This window comes from Euleptes europaea, chromosome 4 (genome assembly GCF_029931775.1).
Source record: "Euleptes europaea isolate rEulEur1 chromosome 4, rEulEur1.hap1, whole genome shotgun sequence".
Lineage (NCBI taxonomy): Eukaryota > Metazoa > Chordata > Lepidosauria > Squamata > Sphaerodactylidae > Euleptes > Euleptes europaea.
In genome coordinates, this window is record NC_079315.1 from 6,699,373 (window position 1) to 6,719,912 (window position 20,540).

General features: G+C 50.1%; 1 protein-coding gene and 1 pseudogene across 1 annotated transcript in view; one reads left to right on the forward strand and one right to left on the reverse strand.

The window, feature by feature from the left end:
* The first annotated feature begins 8,688 nt into the window (after positions 1–8,688).
* Positions 8,689–9,117, forward strand: LOC130476714 (40S ribosomal protein S15a-like; annotated as a pseudogene).
* Positions 9,118–11,991: 2,874 nt separating this feature from the next.
* CD58 (CD58 molecule) overlaps positions 11,992–20,540 on the reverse strand; it is a 40,694-nt gene continuing 32,145 nt past the window's right edge. Inside the window, exons 6-7 of the mRNA XM_056848359.1 lie at positions 12,240–12,392; positions 11,992–12,038 (exon numbers count right to left, since the gene is read on the reverse strand). Coding sequence (XP_056704337.1) covers positions 11,992–12,038; positions 12,240–12,392 — 200 coding nt within the window. The remainder of the gene's footprint in view (positions 12,039–12,239; positions 12,393–20,540) is intronic.

A 20,540-nucleotide genomic window follows, 5' to 3' on the forward strand; every position in this document is an offset into this window, starting at 1 on the left:
GATCCCGAGGTGTGCTGGGCCGGTCACCCCTGGGCTTAAAGTCGCGACCAGTACGTTGTTTGGACAAGGCGAGAAGTTGCTTCCGATTCTCGATGTCGGCGGCGTGGCGCACCCAGCCTTCGACGTCCGGGGGGTTGCCTTGCATGAAGGCCCAATGCTGCAGGTCCGGGTTTAATCCCTCCCGGAAGCATTGCACCCGGGTAGCCTCGCTCCAATCCAAAATTCGGCTCGACAAGGATTGGAACTCGCTTGCATACTGCGCCACCGACTTAGTCCCTTGGCGGAGTTGCATCAGGGTAGCCTTGGCCCTCTCTCCCAGGTTCGGATCCTCGAACCGGTTTCGAAGGGCAATCATGAATTCGTCCAGGTTGCGCAAAACCGGGGAGCGCAACTCGTACTGTAACACCATCCAGGCGGCTGCCTCCCCTTGCAAGAGGGAGGCTACGTACTGGACCTGAGACTCCTCCGAGTTAAAGGTCCGTCCTTGTTCCCGCATAAAAATGTCCACTTGGACCAAAAAGAAAGTCAGCTGGTCCCCCGACCCATCATACGTGATCTTTAGGTCCCGACGGGCCGGGGCGCTGGGAGGCGCAGGGGGTGCCGCCGGTGTCCCATCCGGGGGGTTGTCGGTAGGGGGCTGTATCTTCAGCGCATCCATGGTGTTAGCCATCCCCTCCATCACGGCCTGCATGGCATCCATGCGTTCCAGCATGGCTTGGCGTTCCTCCTGCCACTGCCTCCGCTCCTCCTCCAACACGACTTCCAAGCGTGCGGGGTCGTCCTCGAGCCTGGTGCCTGACAGGGCCATGCGACGGTGCTTCGCCTCATTCCGAGAGAGCGACCAACCCTTAGGAGAGTCCAGCCAGGAGTTGAAGGTGGTCTTTGGCTTGGTCCCCGGGTGTGAGGGGCCAGGAACCTTCCGCTTGGCGACCTCCTCCTTCGGGTCCGGCTTCGTCGGAGGCTCGGTCTTGTCCGGGGAGGTCGGGGATGTGGTGGTATCCTCGCTGTCTGGCATTGCTGTCCTTCAAGGTACAGGTGCAGACAAAGAGGCAAGGACTTGCAACTTAATGTGAGAGTCCCAGCCTAGCTGTGCTAACTTCGCAAAATCACTTGCTCAGACTTAGATGCAGAAACAAAGGATTTATTGAAGGCTTCAGATAGGAAAGACAGACACGGATCAGAAGTTGCAAGTGAGATACCTTATCAGGGTCACAGAATATATAGACTACAGGGCAGCAGGATTCACACTACAGTCGTGGGAAGGTACATGACAGATTGGCGCAATACAAAACATCAAACAGGTCCCTGAGAGACTGTTAGGAGTCACAGCTCCTCAAGGCCATAATCGGCCCGAGGGAGTGCAGGCAGGATGCGCCACAGGGGAGGGCAGGCCTGGCACCTGGGCGAAGCTGAAGAGGCGCCGGGGTCCGGGAAGGCAAAAGGGAGGTGTGAACTGCTTTTACGAGTTCAAAGGATTCGAGATAGGGAATGCAAAAGGAGTAGGGGGAACGGAGGCACCTGGCTCTCACACCTACTCCAGATACTAGCTGGAGATCTCCTACTATTACAACTCATCTCCAGCCGATATAGATCAGTTCACCTGGAGAAAATGGCCGCTTTGGCAACTGGACTCTATGGCTAGGGTTTCCAGGTCCCTCTTTGCCACCAGTGGGAGGTTTTGGGGGCGGAGCCTGAGGATGGGTGGAGTTTGGTGAGGGGAGGGACTTCAATGCCATGGAGCCCAATTGCCAAAGCGGCCGTTTTCTCCAGGGGAACTGATCTCTATCGACTGGAGATCAATTGTAATAGCAGGAGATCTCCAGCCTAGGCTTACCAGGTCCCTCCTCCACTCTGACAGCAGTCTATTGGGCTGCAGGCCGGTGCGCGCTCGCGTGCGTTGGCGCACACGTGCACGTTTGCCCGCCGACCCTCAGGTGGTCCGCGGGCAGAGAGGCGAATTGCCGGGGGTTTGCTCGCCACCACCGGGCACCCGGCAACCCTACTCCAGCCAGTACCTGGAGGTTGGCAACCCTAGGCCAGGCGCCTGTTAAGCCAGCCATTCTCCATGATGAGGATCCGCCATTTAAGATGCTGCTGGCTTGCCCCAGTTGGATTTCCCCCTCTGCTAGGGTTGCCAGCTTCCAGGTAGTAGCAGGAGATCTCCTGCTATTTCAACTGATCACCAGCCAATAGAGATCAGTTCCCCCGGAGAAAATGGCCGCTTTGGCAATTGGACTTTATGGCATTGAAGTCCCTCCCCTCCCCAAACCCTGCCTTCCTTAGGCTCCGCCCCCCAAAACCTCCTGCCGGTGGTGAAGAGGGACCTGGAAACCGTACCCTCTGTTGCAAAATGCTCCCCTGGTCGCTCTTCTACACAACAACAGGGGTGTTGTGAACGTCCAGCGACTCCGATTGCAAGTAAGATGCTGTGAAGTGCACGGCGTGGGGGGGGGGAGCCTCATCACCTGATAAGTCAGGTTCACAAAGGGCTATTTACGGAGACCTGCCACCGTCATCTCGGCATGCCGAAAACGCCAGCTCCAACCGACTTCTTAACAACAAAAATACGCATTAAAGAAATGGGGGGGGGGGAACCAGGAATGGAAGGAGTGGTCAAGCCAAAGCGCTGGCGATCACGGTGGGAGGTCAGAGGGCTCGGGAGCCAGGGCCGGCTGGAGGCGGCCGTAACTGCATTATGGAAGAGATGGAAAGGTTAATAGGCAACCAGCTGACATCGAAAGGGAACAATTAGAAAGGTTAAGGGGCTTAGTATTAGATTAATGGCTGCCTGGAGCTGAAATAAGCCCATTCCGCAGGCGGGGGGGAGGAGGGAGATTAGCGATTGCCTGGTGCGGCCCACGGCAGTCTCTCTCGCCCTCTCTGGCCAAGGGGAGGCCTGCCTCCTCCTGTCTCCTGAAGTTTGGTTCACCATACTGCTTACAGCTAGGGTTGACAACCTCCAGGTACTAAAAATCTAACACAGACAGCCATACAGTGACCAAAACTGTATATATAATCACACATTAGACCCACAACTGTATATATAATCACACATTAGACCCACAAAATCGCATACTAGCCAGTCAGTCAGTCAGTATTTTATTACGGTCAATTGACCAGTTCCATATAAAATTCAGAGATCCACAACAGTCACGCTTCCACCCACAAAATCACATACCGTAAATCAGTTCATATCAGAAAATCCCATCAAAATTCAAAAAAATATACTCTCTAAATGTAGGATCAATTGACTAATAGGGTCAATTGCTTTATAGGGGGTTGGACTAGATGACCCTGGTGGTCCCTTCCAACGCTATGATTCCTATTCAGTCCAACTTCTATTATTCCTATTCAGTCCAACTAGGGGGTTGGACTAGATGACCCTGGTGGTCCCTTCCAACTCTATGATTCTATGATTCCTATTCAGTCCAACTTGTGATTAAGCCCGCGGATAAGGGGAGAGCAGCGGTGATACAAGATAGAAAAAGGACTACACTCCCATGGAATGAAAAACTGAACTGTTCCTTTTGAATACACCTATGTACTCCTATGGAAGGACAAGCTGGAGGGACCAGGACTATTAAGCAATTGATCCTACATTTACTGTCACTGAATGCCTATCTGTGTTAGATCTTTTGTAACTTTTGTTTGGACGTATTTGTCATATTTTTGTAAGCCTCCAGGTACTAGCTGGAAGTCTCCTGCTATTACAACTGATCCCCAGCCGACAGAGGTCCCTCCACCTCATCCAGTTTGTCCCTGAGTGGAGTGGAACCACACAAGTTTGCTAATTTAGGGGGGAAAAAACCTGAAGCAGTTTGCCCAACCAACAAAGAACCAAGAGTTATGTATGTCCTTCCCCCATAGCAGCTTGGCAGGGGGGATAGGGTTGCCAGGTCCCCCTGGCTAGGAGTGGGGGATGGGGGGTAGGGTTGCCACATCCAGGTTGGGAAACTCCTGGGATTTGGGGATGGAACCTGGGGAGGACAGGGACCTCAACGGGGTATAATGCACACGGAGTCCACCCTCCAAAGCATCCTTTTTCTCCAGGGGAACTGATCTATGTAGCTTGGAGATGAGCAGTAATTTCAGAGGATCCCCAGGTCCCACCTGGAGGCTGGTATCCCTATGGGGGGAATCAGGACAATTCCGGGGGGAAGGAGGATTAAACTCCACTCTCTTGGCCCATTAAGATTCCTAGGGTTGCCAGGTCCCTCTTCACCACCGGCAGGAGGTATTTGGGGCGGAGCCTGAGAAGGGTGGGGTTTGGGGAGGGGAGGGGCTTCAATGACATAGAGTCCAATTTCTCCTGGTGAACTGATCTGTATCGGCTGGAGATCAGTTGTAATAGCGGGAGATCTAGGACCTGGTTGACAACCCTAGAGATCCCCCTTCCTCACCTCAAATGGATCTCTTGCCACTTAATCCAGTTTGTCTTTGGGAGGTGGTGGGCTCTCCTTCCCTGGAGGTTTTTAAGAAGAGGTTAGATGGCCATCTGTCAGCAATGTGACCTTAGGCAGATGATGAGAGGGAACACATCTTGGCCATCTTCTGGTCACTAGGGGTGTGGAGGGGGGAGGTAGTTGTGAATTTCCTGCATTGTGCAGGGGGTTGGACTTGATGGCCCTGGTGGTCCCTTCCAACACTATGATTCTATGTAGTGGATAGGGTTGCCAGGTCCCTGTTTGCCACCGGAGGGAGGTTTTTTGGGCAGAGCCTGAGGAGGGCGGGGTTTGAGGAGAGGAGGGACTACAATGCAATAGAGTCCAACGGCCAAAGCGGCCATTTTCTCCAGGGGAACTGATCTCTGTCGCCTAGAGATCAGTTGTAAGAGCAGGAGATCTCCTGCCGTCTCATCCAGTTTGTCCCTGAGGGTACGGGAACCATCCTCAGAGCTCTTGGTATGCATGCCTAAAGGATTGGCCCCCTTCAGGATTGCCGGTTGGCCTGAAATCCACCTGCTCAGCCCGCTCCTGTTCTCCTTACACAAACACCTGATATGCAGAAACCAGCCCGGGAAGCGTTTATGGCAGGGAGGGAAACACGATCCTCAGACGCTAATTTGCCGGAGACTTAGGGCGAAAACGCATGGTCGCTTTATCCTCCTTTAATCCCTGTTTCAGCCAGGGTTGCTCAATGAAAATGCATGATAGCCAAAGCGCAGGTGTTACTGTTTAAAAGCTCAACAGGTAGGGCTTCACTAAGGTCGCAGCTGTGACTGATTAAGCAGGTGGTAAAGACAATAATGTAATTACAGAAAGCAAGAAAAATCTACTTCATTATTCAGGCCATAAGGGTAATAAGATTTAAACAAATAAATAAAGCGCAGTTCCTGTCTAAGTAAAATCTTTTGGACATTGTCGGCATCAAAAGAATTCCCCTTGTAAACCCAAATGGCAAAAAATCTGATGTCATTCTCATTATGTTTTTGGTCAACAAAATGAAAAGTTAGAGGGGCCTCTACCACTTAAGGGAGACTCAAACCGGCTTACAATCACCTTCCCTTCCCCTCCCCACAACAGACACCCTGTGAGGTAGGTGGGGCTGAGACAGCTCTTAACAGAACTGTGACTAGCCCAAGGTCACCCAGCTGGCTTCATGTGTAGGAGCGGGGGAACCAACCCGGTTCACCAGACTAGCCTCCGCCACTCACGTGGAGGAGTGGGGAATCAAACCCGGTTCTCCAGATCTGAGTCCACCGCTCCAAACCACCGCTCTTAACCACTACACCATGCTGGCTCTCCATACCATACCATACCATACCATACCATACCATACCATACCATACCATACCATACCATACACCATACCATACCATACCATACCATACATTTCCACTTGTGAGTCACCCACACCAAAAAGGTTGGGATCCACTGGTCTTATGTACTACAATGGAAAATGCCCTTGGAGACACGTGCAATGGGAAAACAGCACCACCAGCTGACTAAGGAAAGCCTTGCTAAATTCACGTTGCTCACAGGTCTTCAGGGCCACTTGATGCATAATCTTTTGTATCAGAGAGACCCCTAGTGACTTGTTCGGTTATAGCCATCCTTCAAAACAACCAACGGCATCCATTCCACACCCAGTGGAACAATGGGAGCCATTAGGTAGGTTTGCCAACCTCCCGGTATTAGCTGGAGATCTCCTGCTGTTACAACTGATCTCCAGGCGTCAGAGTCAATGCCATAGAGTCCAATTGCTAAAGCGGCCATTTTCTCCTGGTGAACCGAACTCTATTGGCTGGAAATCAGTTGTAATAGCAGGAGATCTCCAGCTAGTACTTGGAGGTTGGCTAAATCTCCTGTTATCAAACAGTATTCCAACACACAGCTGTTGTAATAGCGGGAGATATCCAGCCGACACCTGGAGGTTAGTAATCAAGAGAGGCTATAAGTGCTTAAATAGGAGGTTGAATTCAAACAAAATAGCACAAGAACAAAGAGCCAAAACTAAGGCACATAAATGCCCCAATTGGAAATTGAAACAAAGTGTATTGAAACAACCAAAAGGTAAACAACCACAGTTGACAAAAAATAGGTGCAAGACCAACGGGTCAATTATCACAATGTACAATAAACGCACAATGTACAATACAAATATCACAATGTACAATAACCACACCCTTCAATTTGCAAGATCTGAGCAAGGCTGTCAAATCAGGACATTTTGGAGGACTTTCATTCATAGGGTCACCATGAGTCGGAAGCGACTTGACGGCACTTAACACACACACACACACAAATAAACGCAAAGCGTTTAGTAATGCTTGAGAGTTCATTTGTGTAGCCTCAGCCAGCCGTCCATGATTGCAAGGAAAGGCACGCTCCTTTGCTACACAAATGAACTCTCAAGCAAACGGAAGACTTGGAAGCTTGAAAAAATCGTTATGAAATGGGAATTTACCGGAACCCCAATGCATCTTTATTATTCCGTTGCTTTTGCATCACTAAACGCTTTGCATTGATTGTACGTTGTGATAATTGACCCGTTGGTCTTGCACCTATTTTTTTAGTCAACTGTGTTTGTTTACCTTTTGGTTGTTTCAACACACTTTCTTAGCAGTTTCCAAGTTGGACACCTGGAGGTTGGGAACCCCTAAGAACGGCCCTTCCAAGTTTGAAGTTTCCAATCTGCCCCTGGGGGATGGGCATCTGTGACTGATGGCTCTAGTCCCGCCTTCCAGGCGTCCTGGCCAATCCCTGTCCACAAGGAGAGTATGCCGTTCGTTCATAAGAGGCATCAGCCAATGAGAGGCTGTGGAACCTCTGGGCGGGCGGGAGCGGAAGAGAGTTTAAGTGACGGGAAAGTTAGTTATTTTCTCAGTCTTGCTTGGGGAAGTGACAAAGAAACAGTGGGGTGGGGGGGGAAATTACAGGGATAATAGTTAGGTCTTTAGGGTTTGCCCGATGAAGGGAAAGAACTTAGCTACCCAGGGCCTAGAGCTGATAAAGAGGCAGGGATCCTGCGTGACCTTCGGCAAGAGTGGGATTAGGGACTTTATAAAGAAATTAAGTCCAGGAAAAGGGAGCAATCGGGAAAAAGTTAACAATTCACACAAGCAAAAGTCACATTTCGTGATACGTGATTTACACGGTTGACATGTCAAGGCAAACTTTCCCAGCTAATGGGGGGGGCATCCCTTTCTTGCTTACAGACAGCCGGCTAACCTAAAACATCTTCTCACCCATGATGATAAACTACTTAACAGGAACATGGACTCTGGCACCAAGGCCTGCAACAAACCAAGGTGCCAACTTTGCCCTCGTATAGATTCTAGGAGCATCACCTCTGGACCCACCAATGTCAGCCATACTATCTCAGGTTCATACACCTGCTCATCTTCTAATGTGATTTATGCCATCACATGCCAGCAATGCCCTTCCACAATCTACATTGTCTCTTAGACAAAGATTAAATGGACATAAGTCTGACATCAGAAACCACAATATTCAAAAACCAGTGGGAGAACATTTCAACCTTCCAGGAAATTCTGTTGCAGATTTAAGAGTAGCAGTTCTCTTACAAAGGAATTTCAAAGGGAGATTGGAAAGAGAAACTGCTGAATTACTGTTGATATTCAAACTAAAGACAATGCATTTACTTGGGCTGAATAAAGACCTTGCATTCATGGCTTATTACCAATGCTGATTTCTCCACACCCATCTCTCCCCTGGACATCACAGACTCTTCTGCATACCATACCTAATCCCATCACGCCTGTTATTCACATTTACATACTAATGCTTGTCTGAATTCACTCTCCTCTACTTAAAGACAGATGGATTCACATTCTAGCTGTATCCGAAGAAGTGAGCTGTGGCTCACGAAAGCTCATACCCTGCCAGGAAATATTTTTGTTAGTCTTTAAGGTGCTACTGGACTCTTGCCCTTTTCTACTACTGCAGACAGACTAACACGGCTACCCACTGTGAATTACCAGCTAATAGGTGTGATTGGTGGAAATTTCAAAAAATTGATGTTATATCCACTGATGTTATATCCATATATGAACCTAACTGTAACAGGGGAATGGAAAGCTGAAGGGGGTGGGGGGTGGGACAGGACCTGAGGCTGGTTGGAAAAGGGATAGGACCAGCGGCGACTGTAGTTGTCCCATCTGACAGGCAGGGTTTGGGGGCTGATCCCAGATCAAAACAGTGAAATTGGCTCCCCCCCCCCCCGCCATCTTGCTGTCCTGGCACCCTGGTGCGCATGAATGTGCTGGCAGATGCTCTGAAAAGCATCAACAATGCAGAGAAACGTGGGAAACGTCAAGTTCTCTTCAGGCCGTGCTCCGAAGTAATTGTGCGGTTCTTAACTGTGATGACGAAACATGGTTACATTGGCCAATTTGAGATCATCGGCAATCACAGAGCCGGGAAAATTGTTGTGAACCTCACAGGCAGACGCAACAAGTGTGGTGTGATCAGTCCAAGATGTGATGTCCAGCTGAAGGGTTTGGAAAAGTGGCAGAACAACCTGCTTCCTTTGCGCCAGTTTGGGTACATTGTGCTGACCACTTCTGCCGGGCACCATGGACCACGAGGAAGTGAGGCGAAAACACACAGGAGGGAAAATCCTGGGCTTCTTTTTCTAAACTTGTAAAAAATTTAAAAAAAGCAGAAGAAAAAAAAAACAGTGAAATTGCTCAAGCCATCTAGTTCAGGGGTGTCAAACATAAGGCTTGGGGGCCGGATGCGGCCCCTTGAGAGCTCTTATCTGGTGGGGGCTCCTTTTCTGCAGGGACCAAAGATGCAGTGGAGCAGTCTCCTCTCCCGGGGTCTTCCAATGTTCCTCAGCTGATCTTCTTCTGCGCCCTGGTTTCTCTTCCCAGGCATAGAAGGGGGCGGGTGGGGGCTCCCCTTCTGCAGAGACCAAAGATACATGTATAATCTCCATTTCCCCATAACGTTACCTGCAGAGACCAAAGATACAGTTGTACTCCAGATTGCCCACATAAAGTTCCATTCAGGCTGGGCTGGAGGGCTGCAGAGGCTTTGCTCAGTATTAGGAGGGGGCGGGTGGGGGCTCCCCTTCTGCAGAGACCAAAGATGCAGGTGGAGCAGTCTCCTCTCCCGGGGTCTTCCGATGTTCCTCAGCCGATCTGCTGCGCCCTGGTTTCTCTCCCCAGGCATAGAAGGGGGTGGGTGGGGGCTCCCCTTCTGCAGAGACCAAAGATACATGTATAATCTCCATTTCCCCATAACGTTACCTGCAGAGACCAAAGATACAGTTGTACTCCAGATTGCCCACATAAAGTTCCATTCAGGCTGGGCTGGAGGGCTGCAGAGGCTTTGCTCAGTATTAGGAGGGGGCGGGTGGGGGCTCCCCTTCTGCAGAGACCAAAGATGCAGGTGGAGCAGTCTCCTCTCCCGGGGTCTTCCGATGTTCCTCAGCCGATCTGCTGCGCCCTGGTTTCTCTCCCCAAGCATAGAAGGGGGCGGGGGGGGGGGCTCCCCTTCTGCAGAGACCAAAGATACATGTGTACTCTGGATTGCCCAAATAACATTACCTAGTGGAAGGGCAGGTTCCATTCATAGTGCACAGGCGGACAGACCCCCCAGAACTGGTTTCAGATGGATTCCTTTCTCAGAGTCCACCATCCCACAAAGACATGCAAGGCTGATCATTGACTCCCCACTCCTGATTCCCAGTTCTTTATTTACAAATCCGCCCACAAATATTGAGGATACTGTGAACGCTCTGCGCTCCTAGAGAAGATCTGGAGGCATCACACCAATTCAAACCTCCCTCGACCCGGGGATCGAACCCATGCTGTCCCCCAGTCCAAAGCCCTGCCTCTGCAGCATCAGCTCTAAAAGCAGGAGCTCAAAGGCAAAATGACAAAAAATCACAGGCTGTACCCCCCCCCGCCCAAGAAGTCGTGCATGCCCAGACATTGCAGGTGGTCCCTTACAAGGCCAAACCCTGGCTCGGTTCTGACGCCAAGAGCTTCAAAATCAGGTAGCTCCAGGATAAAGGCAGCTGAAGAGACCCTGGGCAGCTGCACCCCAAAATAAGTATGCACCCCCACATCCTGGGGACTCTCCCCTGCCAGGGGGCACAGAATGTTTTGTGGGCCCCCACTGTTTTTCTGGTACCAAGAGCTTCCAAGGCAAGTGCCCCGGGAAATTCCAGGGGACCGTTTTGGTCAAGTTTGAAGCTCTTGGCTCCTTCTTCTGAAACCCCTCCCCCCGGTTTCTTCAAATGCCCTGTCCTTTTGACCGGGGTTAGATGACTGGAAATGGGCCGATCCAACTGATAGCAAAGGGGCAGCTAGAGGGACCGGTTTCAAGGGTCCAGGAGGACTGTAACCGCTGTGAGCTCAACGGGAGGCAGAGACGGTCTGGCTACAACTGGGCGTTGGCTCTGTGGTCCTCTCAACCCAACGATAAGCGAATCGGGACAGGAGCTGAACCCTCTCCCCACCATTGGCGATCCGAGGGCAGCAGAAGCACCCAAAGGAGAGGAAGCACCCAAAGGAGGCCCGGTGGCCGGACCTTGAGCTCCGCCAATGGAAGTGTCCCGAGGACACAGACTTTGTCCCCCGGGGAAGGAAACTGGGGCCCAACGCAAAGTGTGAGGAATGGTACCTAGGCATCTGCCTCGACCTTTGAGAAGTGGAGTGTCACTCCGGTAGCAGGAAAGTAAGGAGATGAAGCCACTGGGTCTTCCTCCGTGTAGTTCCTGTGCGCTCTGAAGTTCGCGGAGCCCCGGCCAGGGAACTAAGGCAACTGGGATCAACACCTTTGGGTTTAGAACCTTCCCTCCAGCAGGTACTCTGGATGGGCAGCGAAGACATCACTTACTAAGTAAATAAAGGGACGGGGTAGGACTCAGGCGGGCCGTTTTGAAACGGGCCCTTCCATCAGTCCTCCTAACATCAGCCTGATATTAGCCGCAGCGGTCATTACGGGATGTTCTTGAGCTCCCGATCTCTAGGAAACGCTGAAACCACCGCGTATTAAGGTTCCATTAAAGGGGAAGGACCCTCTTCTCCCAGACGGGGCTTCAGGGGACCAAAAGGTGTTGTCAGACAGGGTCTTGCTGAGGGTCATGAATTTGACAACTCTCTTTGTCCAAGAATGCATCTGGGTTCACCTCTTACCTTCCTGCAACGTTGGGTTGCCAAGTCCCTCTTCGCCACCAGCGGGAGGTTTTTGGGGCGGAGCCTGAGGCGGGCAGGGTTTGGGGAGGGGAGGTACTTCAATGCCATAGAGTCCAATGGCCAAAGCGGCCATTTTTTCCCAGGTGAACTGATCTCTACCGGCTGGAGATCAGTTGTAGTAGCAGAAGATCTCCAGCTACTACCTGGAGATTGGCAACCCTACTGCCACGCCTTCTGCAGGAACAGGGCCTGCTAGGGTTGCCAGCAGTCAGGAGAGGGTGGAGGGAGTCCTATGCCTTTAATTAAGGTGTGAAAATTGGCAATTGAAGCTTTTCAGGGCCTTATAGGTCAGTAACATCACCTTGGTAGATAGCATCCCATTAAGCTCCTGAGTCGCTGTCTTTCTCCTGGGAAGCATCTTTACCCACTGTGGAGAAAAAGGACATTGAAAAACACCAACAGGGCCAAAAGACCGGAACCAGCAATGAAAGAAGCAGAACTCTGAACAAGTCCTCCCCCCCCCCCCCCCGCAAAGAAGATACAGAGGTCATGACATATTTATCTTTTTTCCTTTGGAAAACCTGAACAGGCAAGGAGATGACACAATATAGTCGTTTTGCTTATTTACACAGTGCTGTGGCTGAGGCCTGCCCTGTTCCGCCTTCTGAAGATGTTCCTGGGTTGAGGAACACAGCAGTCGTGGAGACGCTGGCCCCAAATCCCTCTTTGGGGCCTGGCCTCCTTTGGACAGCACAGCGATTTCCCTCTTCCTTCAGCGAACCTGACCAAAAGAGCCACGGAAAAGAAGGGCTGGTGGAGAATCCAAGGAAGGGGGCTTCCTTTCGGTGGTTTTTCTCTGCCGTGGCTTCAAAACTGAGCAGCACTTTTGGGAAGCGTCCGTGCTGTAGCCACCATTTGTCATTTAAATAGGGGAGGGGAGTTCACAGAAGATCTTTGCTGGCAAGAGGGGAGGACCTGTGGGCAATAAGAGGTCAAGAGTGTTAAGGGGATCTAGGAAAATACTGTGTGTGTTGGGCAATAAATTGTTCTCTTGACTTTTACTTTGTTGTGTCTCTCATATGACCTAACCCCTAACTTATCACAGCCATGAGGATATCCTCTGATTGTCCAGTTTCCTGGTTTCTCCCGTCCTTAGTCAACTCTGTCCCAACCCTAGGCTTCTACCACCACAGAGATGATTCTCCGTGTAGCTCTTGTTGCTGGTGCAAATGGAGAGGCTTTCAAAGTAGCAACAGAGAGCCCACGTGGCAATTTCCCCTACACTTTCCTAGCCTTATCCTTGGGGGGGTGTGTGTGCCATTTCCACCCCTTCTGGTTGTCAGCCTCCAGGCGGGGCCTGGAGACCACACAGAATTACAACATATCACCAGAGATCAGTTCCCCTGGGGAAGAAACGGCAGCTTTGGCAGGTGGACTATGGCATTATGCCACACTGAGGCCCCTCCCCTCCTCAGGCGCCACCCTCCAAAATATCCAAGAATTTCCTAACCCAGTGCTGACAATCCTACCACCACCACCACTGGTAATAGCTGTGTCACCCTAGCATAGGGTCGCCAACCTCCAGGTAATGTACAAAAAATAGAAAAAGACCTCAGTACCTGCCCAACATAGGGGCTAGTTACATAACAGCCCAAGTTGGCTGCTGATGAAGGCCCCCGTGGTCGAAACAGGGTAATTAACCGGCCCCCTGTATCTATTGTCTTTTCCTTATCAATGCCACTGATGTGAACAGTGAGTTACAATACTCCACGGAGCTTAAACAGAAGCAAATTTTTATCTCTTACGCAAGCTGCATGACGCACCGTGAAAGCTGCCTGTGCTCCTCATGTGTCAATTAAGTGAGACATCTACAAGAACTGTTTTGTCTACTCTACCTTTAAACACCTGTGAAGCAACAGAGTGTTTCAATAATATTGGACTACTTTGTTTGTTTGTATTTGTTTTTGTATGGACTATATACTTACCACATGTGCTTGGTGAATTACTTATGCTTAATATAGCAATATACAACATTGCATTACTATATGGTATATCTCTTCCTTACTGCTGTTTTTTGTTTACAAACCTCCAGGTAACAGAAGATCTCCTGCTATTACAACTGATCCCCAGCCAACAGAGATCAATTCACCTGGAGAAAATGGCCACTTTGGCCATTGGACTGTATGGCGTTGAAGTCCCTCCCCTCCGCAAACCCCGCCCTCCTCTGGCTCCGCCCCCAAAACCTCCTGCCGGTGGCGAAGAGGAACCTGGCAACTACCATAGCATTATAATATTATTACGATCTACGGCAACAATATTTCTTTTCCCTCAGCTGGCCGGCGGGCAGCCTGGTGGATGGGCAGTAGTTTACCCGCCACCACCGGGCAATTGGCAACCCAACTTTCTGCGGCAGGCCCCAGGTGTGCCAGCCAACTGGCTCTCCATTCCCACTGCCGGTGGCCAAACCACGGCCCCCCTCTCCCTTCCTTGAAGGTGAAGATGGGGCGGCCCTTGGTGGCGTTGGGGCAGAGGAGGGGGGTCCAAGCTTTTAGGAAAATGTTGTCAGGCATCACTAGGCTTGCCCACGGCCTGAGTCCTGCTTTGTTATTAACTTCATTTATACCTTGCCATTCCCCCAGCGGGGACCCAAAGAAGCTCACGTCGCCACCCTCTCCTCCATTTTATCCTCCTAGCAACCCTGTGAGGTAGGTTGGGCTGAGAATAAGCAACTGTGCCCAGGTCACTCAGCAAGCTTCCGTGGCACACTGGGGATTCAAACTTGGATCTAACGCTTGGATCTAACGCTCAACGCTCAAACTTGGATCTAATGCCCAACGCTCTAACCCATGGGTGTCTAACCCATGGGTGTCAACGCTCTAACCCATGGGTGTCAAACAAAAGGCCCGGGGGCCAGATCCAGCCCCTTGAGGGATCTTATCCGGCCCGCAAGGCAGCCCCCCACCCCACCCCAATCTGAGTTGATAAGTCTGTTGTGGGCTCGCCAGCCGAAGAAGTCCCGAGGTGTCAAGTATGAAACTGTTAAATAAAATAAAACACTGTCAGAGTGTTATTGTTTTAAGCATGTTTGTATTTTAAGTAAAAAATGAAGAAAAATATAATATCATTAATTAGCTTTGCCTGGGTCTTCTATAAAATTTTTATCTCCGGTACCTGGCATTAAATTTTATGGTACACATGGCCTGGCCTGACCAAGAGACTTTTATGTCATATCCGGCCCCCGTAACAAATTATTTCGACACCCTTCTGTAATCACTATATGACTAAGTGAACCAACACCGCAGGTGACACATTCAAATATGTAATAAATTGCCCAGTTTTGCAAAATCCAGACAAGGACAAGGCTCTTCCACTGGACCTTGTCATCCACACCGTGTATCTCCATGAAAACATTCCAGGAAAAACATTTTAATATTAACATTCATTCATAAGCTATTTTCGGAGGCTTGTAAAATACTGGAACGTGCACATGTACGGCTCAACTGCCCTGCCCAGTCTAATCTTGGCCTCGCAGCTTGCCTGGTATTTCTGGGTGTAGCCGCCCAGTGTCTTTTTTGGGAACAAAACGTTGAATCTATGGGAACAAAGAAATTCTTTATGCAAAATAACTTTGCTTTCTCAATGGCCCGCTGCTCAAGCAGGCTATTTTGGGATTCCCAATGCAGCCTTCAGTTCAAAACCTGAGAAGTTTTAACAATGCTCAGCCCTTTCAAGGGGGTGCATTGTACTGCATGTACATTACCTTCTTACAACAGCCCTGTAAGGTAGGACGGTATTATGACCATCACACCGCAGAGAAGCTGAGAGTGTCTTGCCAAAGACACTGGCATATGCAGGAATTTCCTGTTCTAAGAGCACCTGCTTGGCTACCCCAGATCCACACTTTCAAACCCTTCAGAGGCTGATATTATCTGTTGGTCTCCCTGTTCTCCCTCCTCCTGTTATATTACTGATGTTAACTAAGGGGTAACCTGCTGCGCATATCTGGCAACATGAGTAGTGTTTAGGCGCCATTTGTAGTTCTGAGCTTTTTTTTAAGTTTTAGAAGTTCTAAATTGGGATTTTATTGTTTTACATTTAGATGTTGTGGTTAATTTTATTATTAATGTATTCATGTATCTTGTGTGAGGTGACCCGCTCTGAGCCCGCTTCAGCCGGGGAGGGCAGGCTATAAATGACTAAAGAAATAAATAATAAGTAAGGTTGCCAACGCTGGGTTGGGAAATTCCTGGCAATCCGTTGGAGAGAGCACTGGGGCTGTGTGTGTGTGTGGGAAAAGTTCAACCCTTCAACATCCGCTCAGCGTCATTTCAGAAACGGTCTCCCCTGCTCTTCTACTAGCATTTATCTATTTCAGCGGTTCCCAAAGTGGGCAGTGCCACCCCCGGGGTTGCGGTGGGATTACCTAAGGGGGGCACTAAGAGGCAAGGGGGCAGCAGGGGGATGCTAGAGGTGGAGCCCTTGAACTGTGTTGTTCACTAATTTACAATAGATCAAGCTATGGCCACTGGATCAAGTGCATCAGTTTTGTTGAATACATTTCAACTAAAAGGTTTTCATTTGCTTTTGAATAGACGTGCTATTGTTAGTTTTGAAATGTTGTTGTTCTTATCTTCTTTAGTGCGTCATGCAAACCCCATGCAAATGCTTTCTATAGGATAGGGCAAGGGGGGCGCTGGGATTGAGTTTGTGGGACCAAGGGGGCAGTGGCCCGAAAAGTTTGGGAACCACTGATCTATTTGATGCCTGCCTGTTCTGTATTGGATAGCACAACCGGCACAGAATGCTGGCTGATGCTTGCCACGGTTCTTCCAACTGCAGTTTCTGAGCGTGGCCTCTTTGGTCTCCAGCCCAGGAAGATCCCTTCAGAGATGGTGGTGGGCAGACATGTAATTTCCAGAAATATTAAATACTGCCTTGTTAGTTAAATCTAAACATGCTTGGCTGTGTTTTTAGCCTGGGATGCATTGTGTAGAATTTAGTGCCCACGATGGTTTGATGTGCTTGTGTGTGCGTAAAGTGCCAGTCAAGTCGCAGCCGACTTATGGCGACCCCTTTTTGGGGTTTTCATGGCAAGAGACTATCAGAGGTGGTTTGCCAGAGCCTTCCTCTGCACAGCAACCCTGGTATTCCTTGGTGGTCTCCCATCCAAATACTAACCAGGGCTGACCCTGCTTAGCTTCTGAGATCTGACGAGATCAGGCTAGCCTCGGCCATCCAGGTCAGGGCTTAGGAAGCTTTAAAAAAATTTTTTTGTTTTTTTGTTCAAATAAGAATTTATAAAATGTCTTGAGATGAAGCCACTGATTATCTAAGCATCTTTTCTTGACGTTTAGTAGAGGGGAAAATAGCATAAGGGGTGGGGGGCGGGTTGTGGCTCAGTGGTAGAGCATCTGCCTGGCATGTAGAAGGGCCCAGGTTCAATCCCCGGCATCTCCAGTTAAAGGGACTGATGCGAAAGACCTCTGCCTGAGACCCGGGAGAGCCGCTGCCGGTCTGAGTAGACAATACTGACTTTGATGGACCAAGAGTATGATTCAGCAGAAGGCAGCTTCATGTGTTCATGTGTCCCAAGCACCAATGGTTTCACAAGATATATTTTTTTTTAGTCAGAATGACTAAAAAAGGCTGTGGTTGACTGCTTCAAATACTTCAAATAACTTGATTAAAAAGAAGGGTTGGTTCTTATATGCCAATTTTCTCTACCTTTCAAGGAGAATCAAACCAATTGCCTTCCCTTGCTCTCCCCGCAACAGGCACTTGTGAGTTAGGTGGGGCTGAGAGAATTTGGAAAGAACTGTGACTAGCAAGAGGTCACCCAGCAGGCTTCATGTGGAGGAGTGGGGAAACCAAGCTGGTTCACCAGATTAGAGTCCGTCGCTCATGTGGAGGAGCAGGGAATCAAACCCGTTTCACCAGATTAGAGTGAACCACTACACCACACTGGCTCTCAATAAAGCACTTCACTAAGTGCCAGACCTGAGCAATAATTAGCAACCTTCATTCAGCTACAAAAAAACCCCTTAGCACCCTTTTGTTAGTTGTTATCGCCTGGCCCCTCCTTGGCACCTGGCTTCCCTTCATACCCATGAGAACTAGAAACTTCTTCTGTTTTGAAAGTGAAGAATAAGATGCTTTGGAATTCTGCATTACGGCAAGGAGGGGAAAGACTGCTAACTTTCTCAAAACTCCCAAATAAAAGGGATCCGTAGCCATACCAGCTATTTTGCCTATGACACCCTTTGTGGTTCCCAGCAATACTCAGATCCCTCTTGTCATGGCCCAGACTGCAACAGGTGAAGCACCATCAGAGGAAGAGCCTGAGCAGGGAGAAATAACGGGCATTGCACCTCAGGCAGCTGAGAATGCAGGGCAGGGTGAAGGACAACAGGTAGGAGTAAACACCAGCCCTGCTGAGGAATTGGAAGTAAATGCAGAATCACCTCCTTCAACACAACCAGATGCAGCTGTAACTCCACAGAAGCAGGACACACCCAGCTCACCTGAAGACACTCAACAACAGCACAGGCAACAAGGGAGAATGGAGTTGCAAAGTAAAAGGAGAAGTGGCCGCCTCCAGGCACTAAGGAGACGGCTCCAAGACTGTGAGTTGTCTGAGGATGAGAACTAAGGCAAAGAGAAACAGCTTAAAACCAGGCTTGGAACAGACAAACGTTGCGAAAGCAATTGTTGCAAAAGGATCTCTGACTTTTGTTGCTGACGCTCCTATCTCAGGGGTCGACAAACTCATTAGTCAAAAGAGCCAAATATCAACAATACAACGATTGAGATTTTTTTTGAGAGCAAAATTTCTTAAACTATATAGGTAGGTACACTGTTTATTAACTTAATAAACTTTAATTAAAGTTTTAAGTCTTAATTAAACTATAGGTACACTGAATAAAACTTGATATCATACTTAATAGTGATCTTATTTATTGATAAAAATTAAATTGTAAGTCCCTGCCATTTCCCCCTCCCCGCCCGGAGTCCTCGTCTGGAGGCCTGGTCTACCGCCATAAAAGCCTATTGGTAGACCTGGCCTCTGGCTGAGTCCCATTGGGAGGCCAGGTCTACCCATTGGCTTTCTTGGCAGTAGACCTGGCCTCCGGAGGCCCATAGAAGCCAATTGGTAGATCTGACCTCTGAAGGGGGACTTTTCCCCCTCCTCGGAGTCCAGGTCTACCGCCAAGAAAGCCAGTGGGTAATGGCCTCCCAATGGGACTCAGCCGGAGGCCAGGTCTACCAAAGGAAGCCCGCCCCGCCCAACAGCTGATAGGCGGGGGGGCAGGAACTGCCGAGCAACCCGCCCAGCAATTGCGCGGCTAGAGGGGAGGGGAGGCTTTAGCCTCCCAACCATTGAGGGCAAGGGAAAGGGGGACCTGGCCATTCTCCACAGTGGGGGGGGGGAGGAGAGACAGCGTGCCCGCTCACCTGCTCTATCGTGCTCGCTCGCTCTTTCTCTCAGGCGCGCCGGCTCAGCAGCCCGGCTGCCGGCGCGAGCAGGTGCAAGAGCAGGTGCTCTGAACCAAGTTCGGAGAGCCGCACTCAACGGGCCAAAGAGCCGCATGCGGCTCGGGAGCCGCAGTTTGCAGACCCCTGTCCTAGACTTTGATAAACGGACTTCTGACCCTTGGACCGGACTTTTGACTTCGCCTCCGCACGCCGACTTTATTTTTGTTGCCAGCTCCTGGTGGGACTCCCCCGGATTCTAGCATTCCTGAGATAACAGCCTGCTCTCAAGACCAGTAGCCGGCAGTAACCTGAGATGACCTGGCCTAGCACACCTCTAAATACTATCCTCAGTACACATTTTAATCCTGAAGATGGAGGTCCCAAGCTGTACGTGGAACCTTTTGGCACAGGCAGAGAGCTTCCCCGGGGACTCGCAACCATCCCATTTTGATCAGTTCTGGAAACTTCATTAAAAACAAGCGAGAGGCTGCTTCGTGGATGCACGGCTCCGAGAGTGACATTAGGAAGAGTGAAGCTAAGCAGGCTGCATGGGGCCCTGCCTCGTGACCGCACCAGGACCCACCCCTGGGCCCTATTCTTCTGACTCCAATTACAGTGACCCACAAGCGTTTTGGGGTAAAGGGGAAAAAAGGGGGAGAAAATATTCCTACTACTGAACATCACACGCTCCCTTTTGCAAAGCCAGAGTCTTGAAAACCAGGTCGCGTCCACTCCGTTTCTCAGAAGTAGGCCTCGTTTTATTCCCAGAGAATCCATTCAGAATCGCACGGACAATTCAAAATGCTGGAGTAAAAGAATGTTAGGGTCGTTTGTAGGATGGCGAACTACTCTGACAGGGGGTGGGGATGCCTGCAACAGAAAGGGGGATGCGCTTAGGAGCCGACGATGCAGCAGCAAACAGATAAGCACCACACGCTTCCCAGATGGGGCTGTAACTGTGCATTCTTCCCCTACTTCAGAGGGTTGGGGGAAAGACGGCATTCAGTGCAAGAGGAGTCTTTTGAGAAAATAGCTGCCCGTCTCCAGAAGCTTCCGTGCAAACAAATCCAGAGCAAGTCTTTTTGAGAACCCATCCCTCGACCACATGCCCCAGCAGCAGCAACAGGGGCTCCCTTGGCGACACCGGAGTGCCCCCCTTGTTCTGATCCTCAGGAGCCAGGTTCGGAAGGTCCTGGAAGAGAAAGTAACAGCCATGCAGGAATGTTGTAACATGAAAATTCACACGAACACACATGAAGCTGCTTATCAATCCATCAAGAAGAAGAGGAAGAGTTGGTTTTTATATGCCGACTTTCTCCTCCACTTAAGGAATACTCAAACTGGCTTACAGTCACCTTCCCTTCCCCTCCCCACAACAGACACCCTGTGAGGTAGGTGAGGCTGAGAGAGTGTGACTAGCCCAAGGTCACCCAGCTGGCTTCAAGTGTAGGAGTGG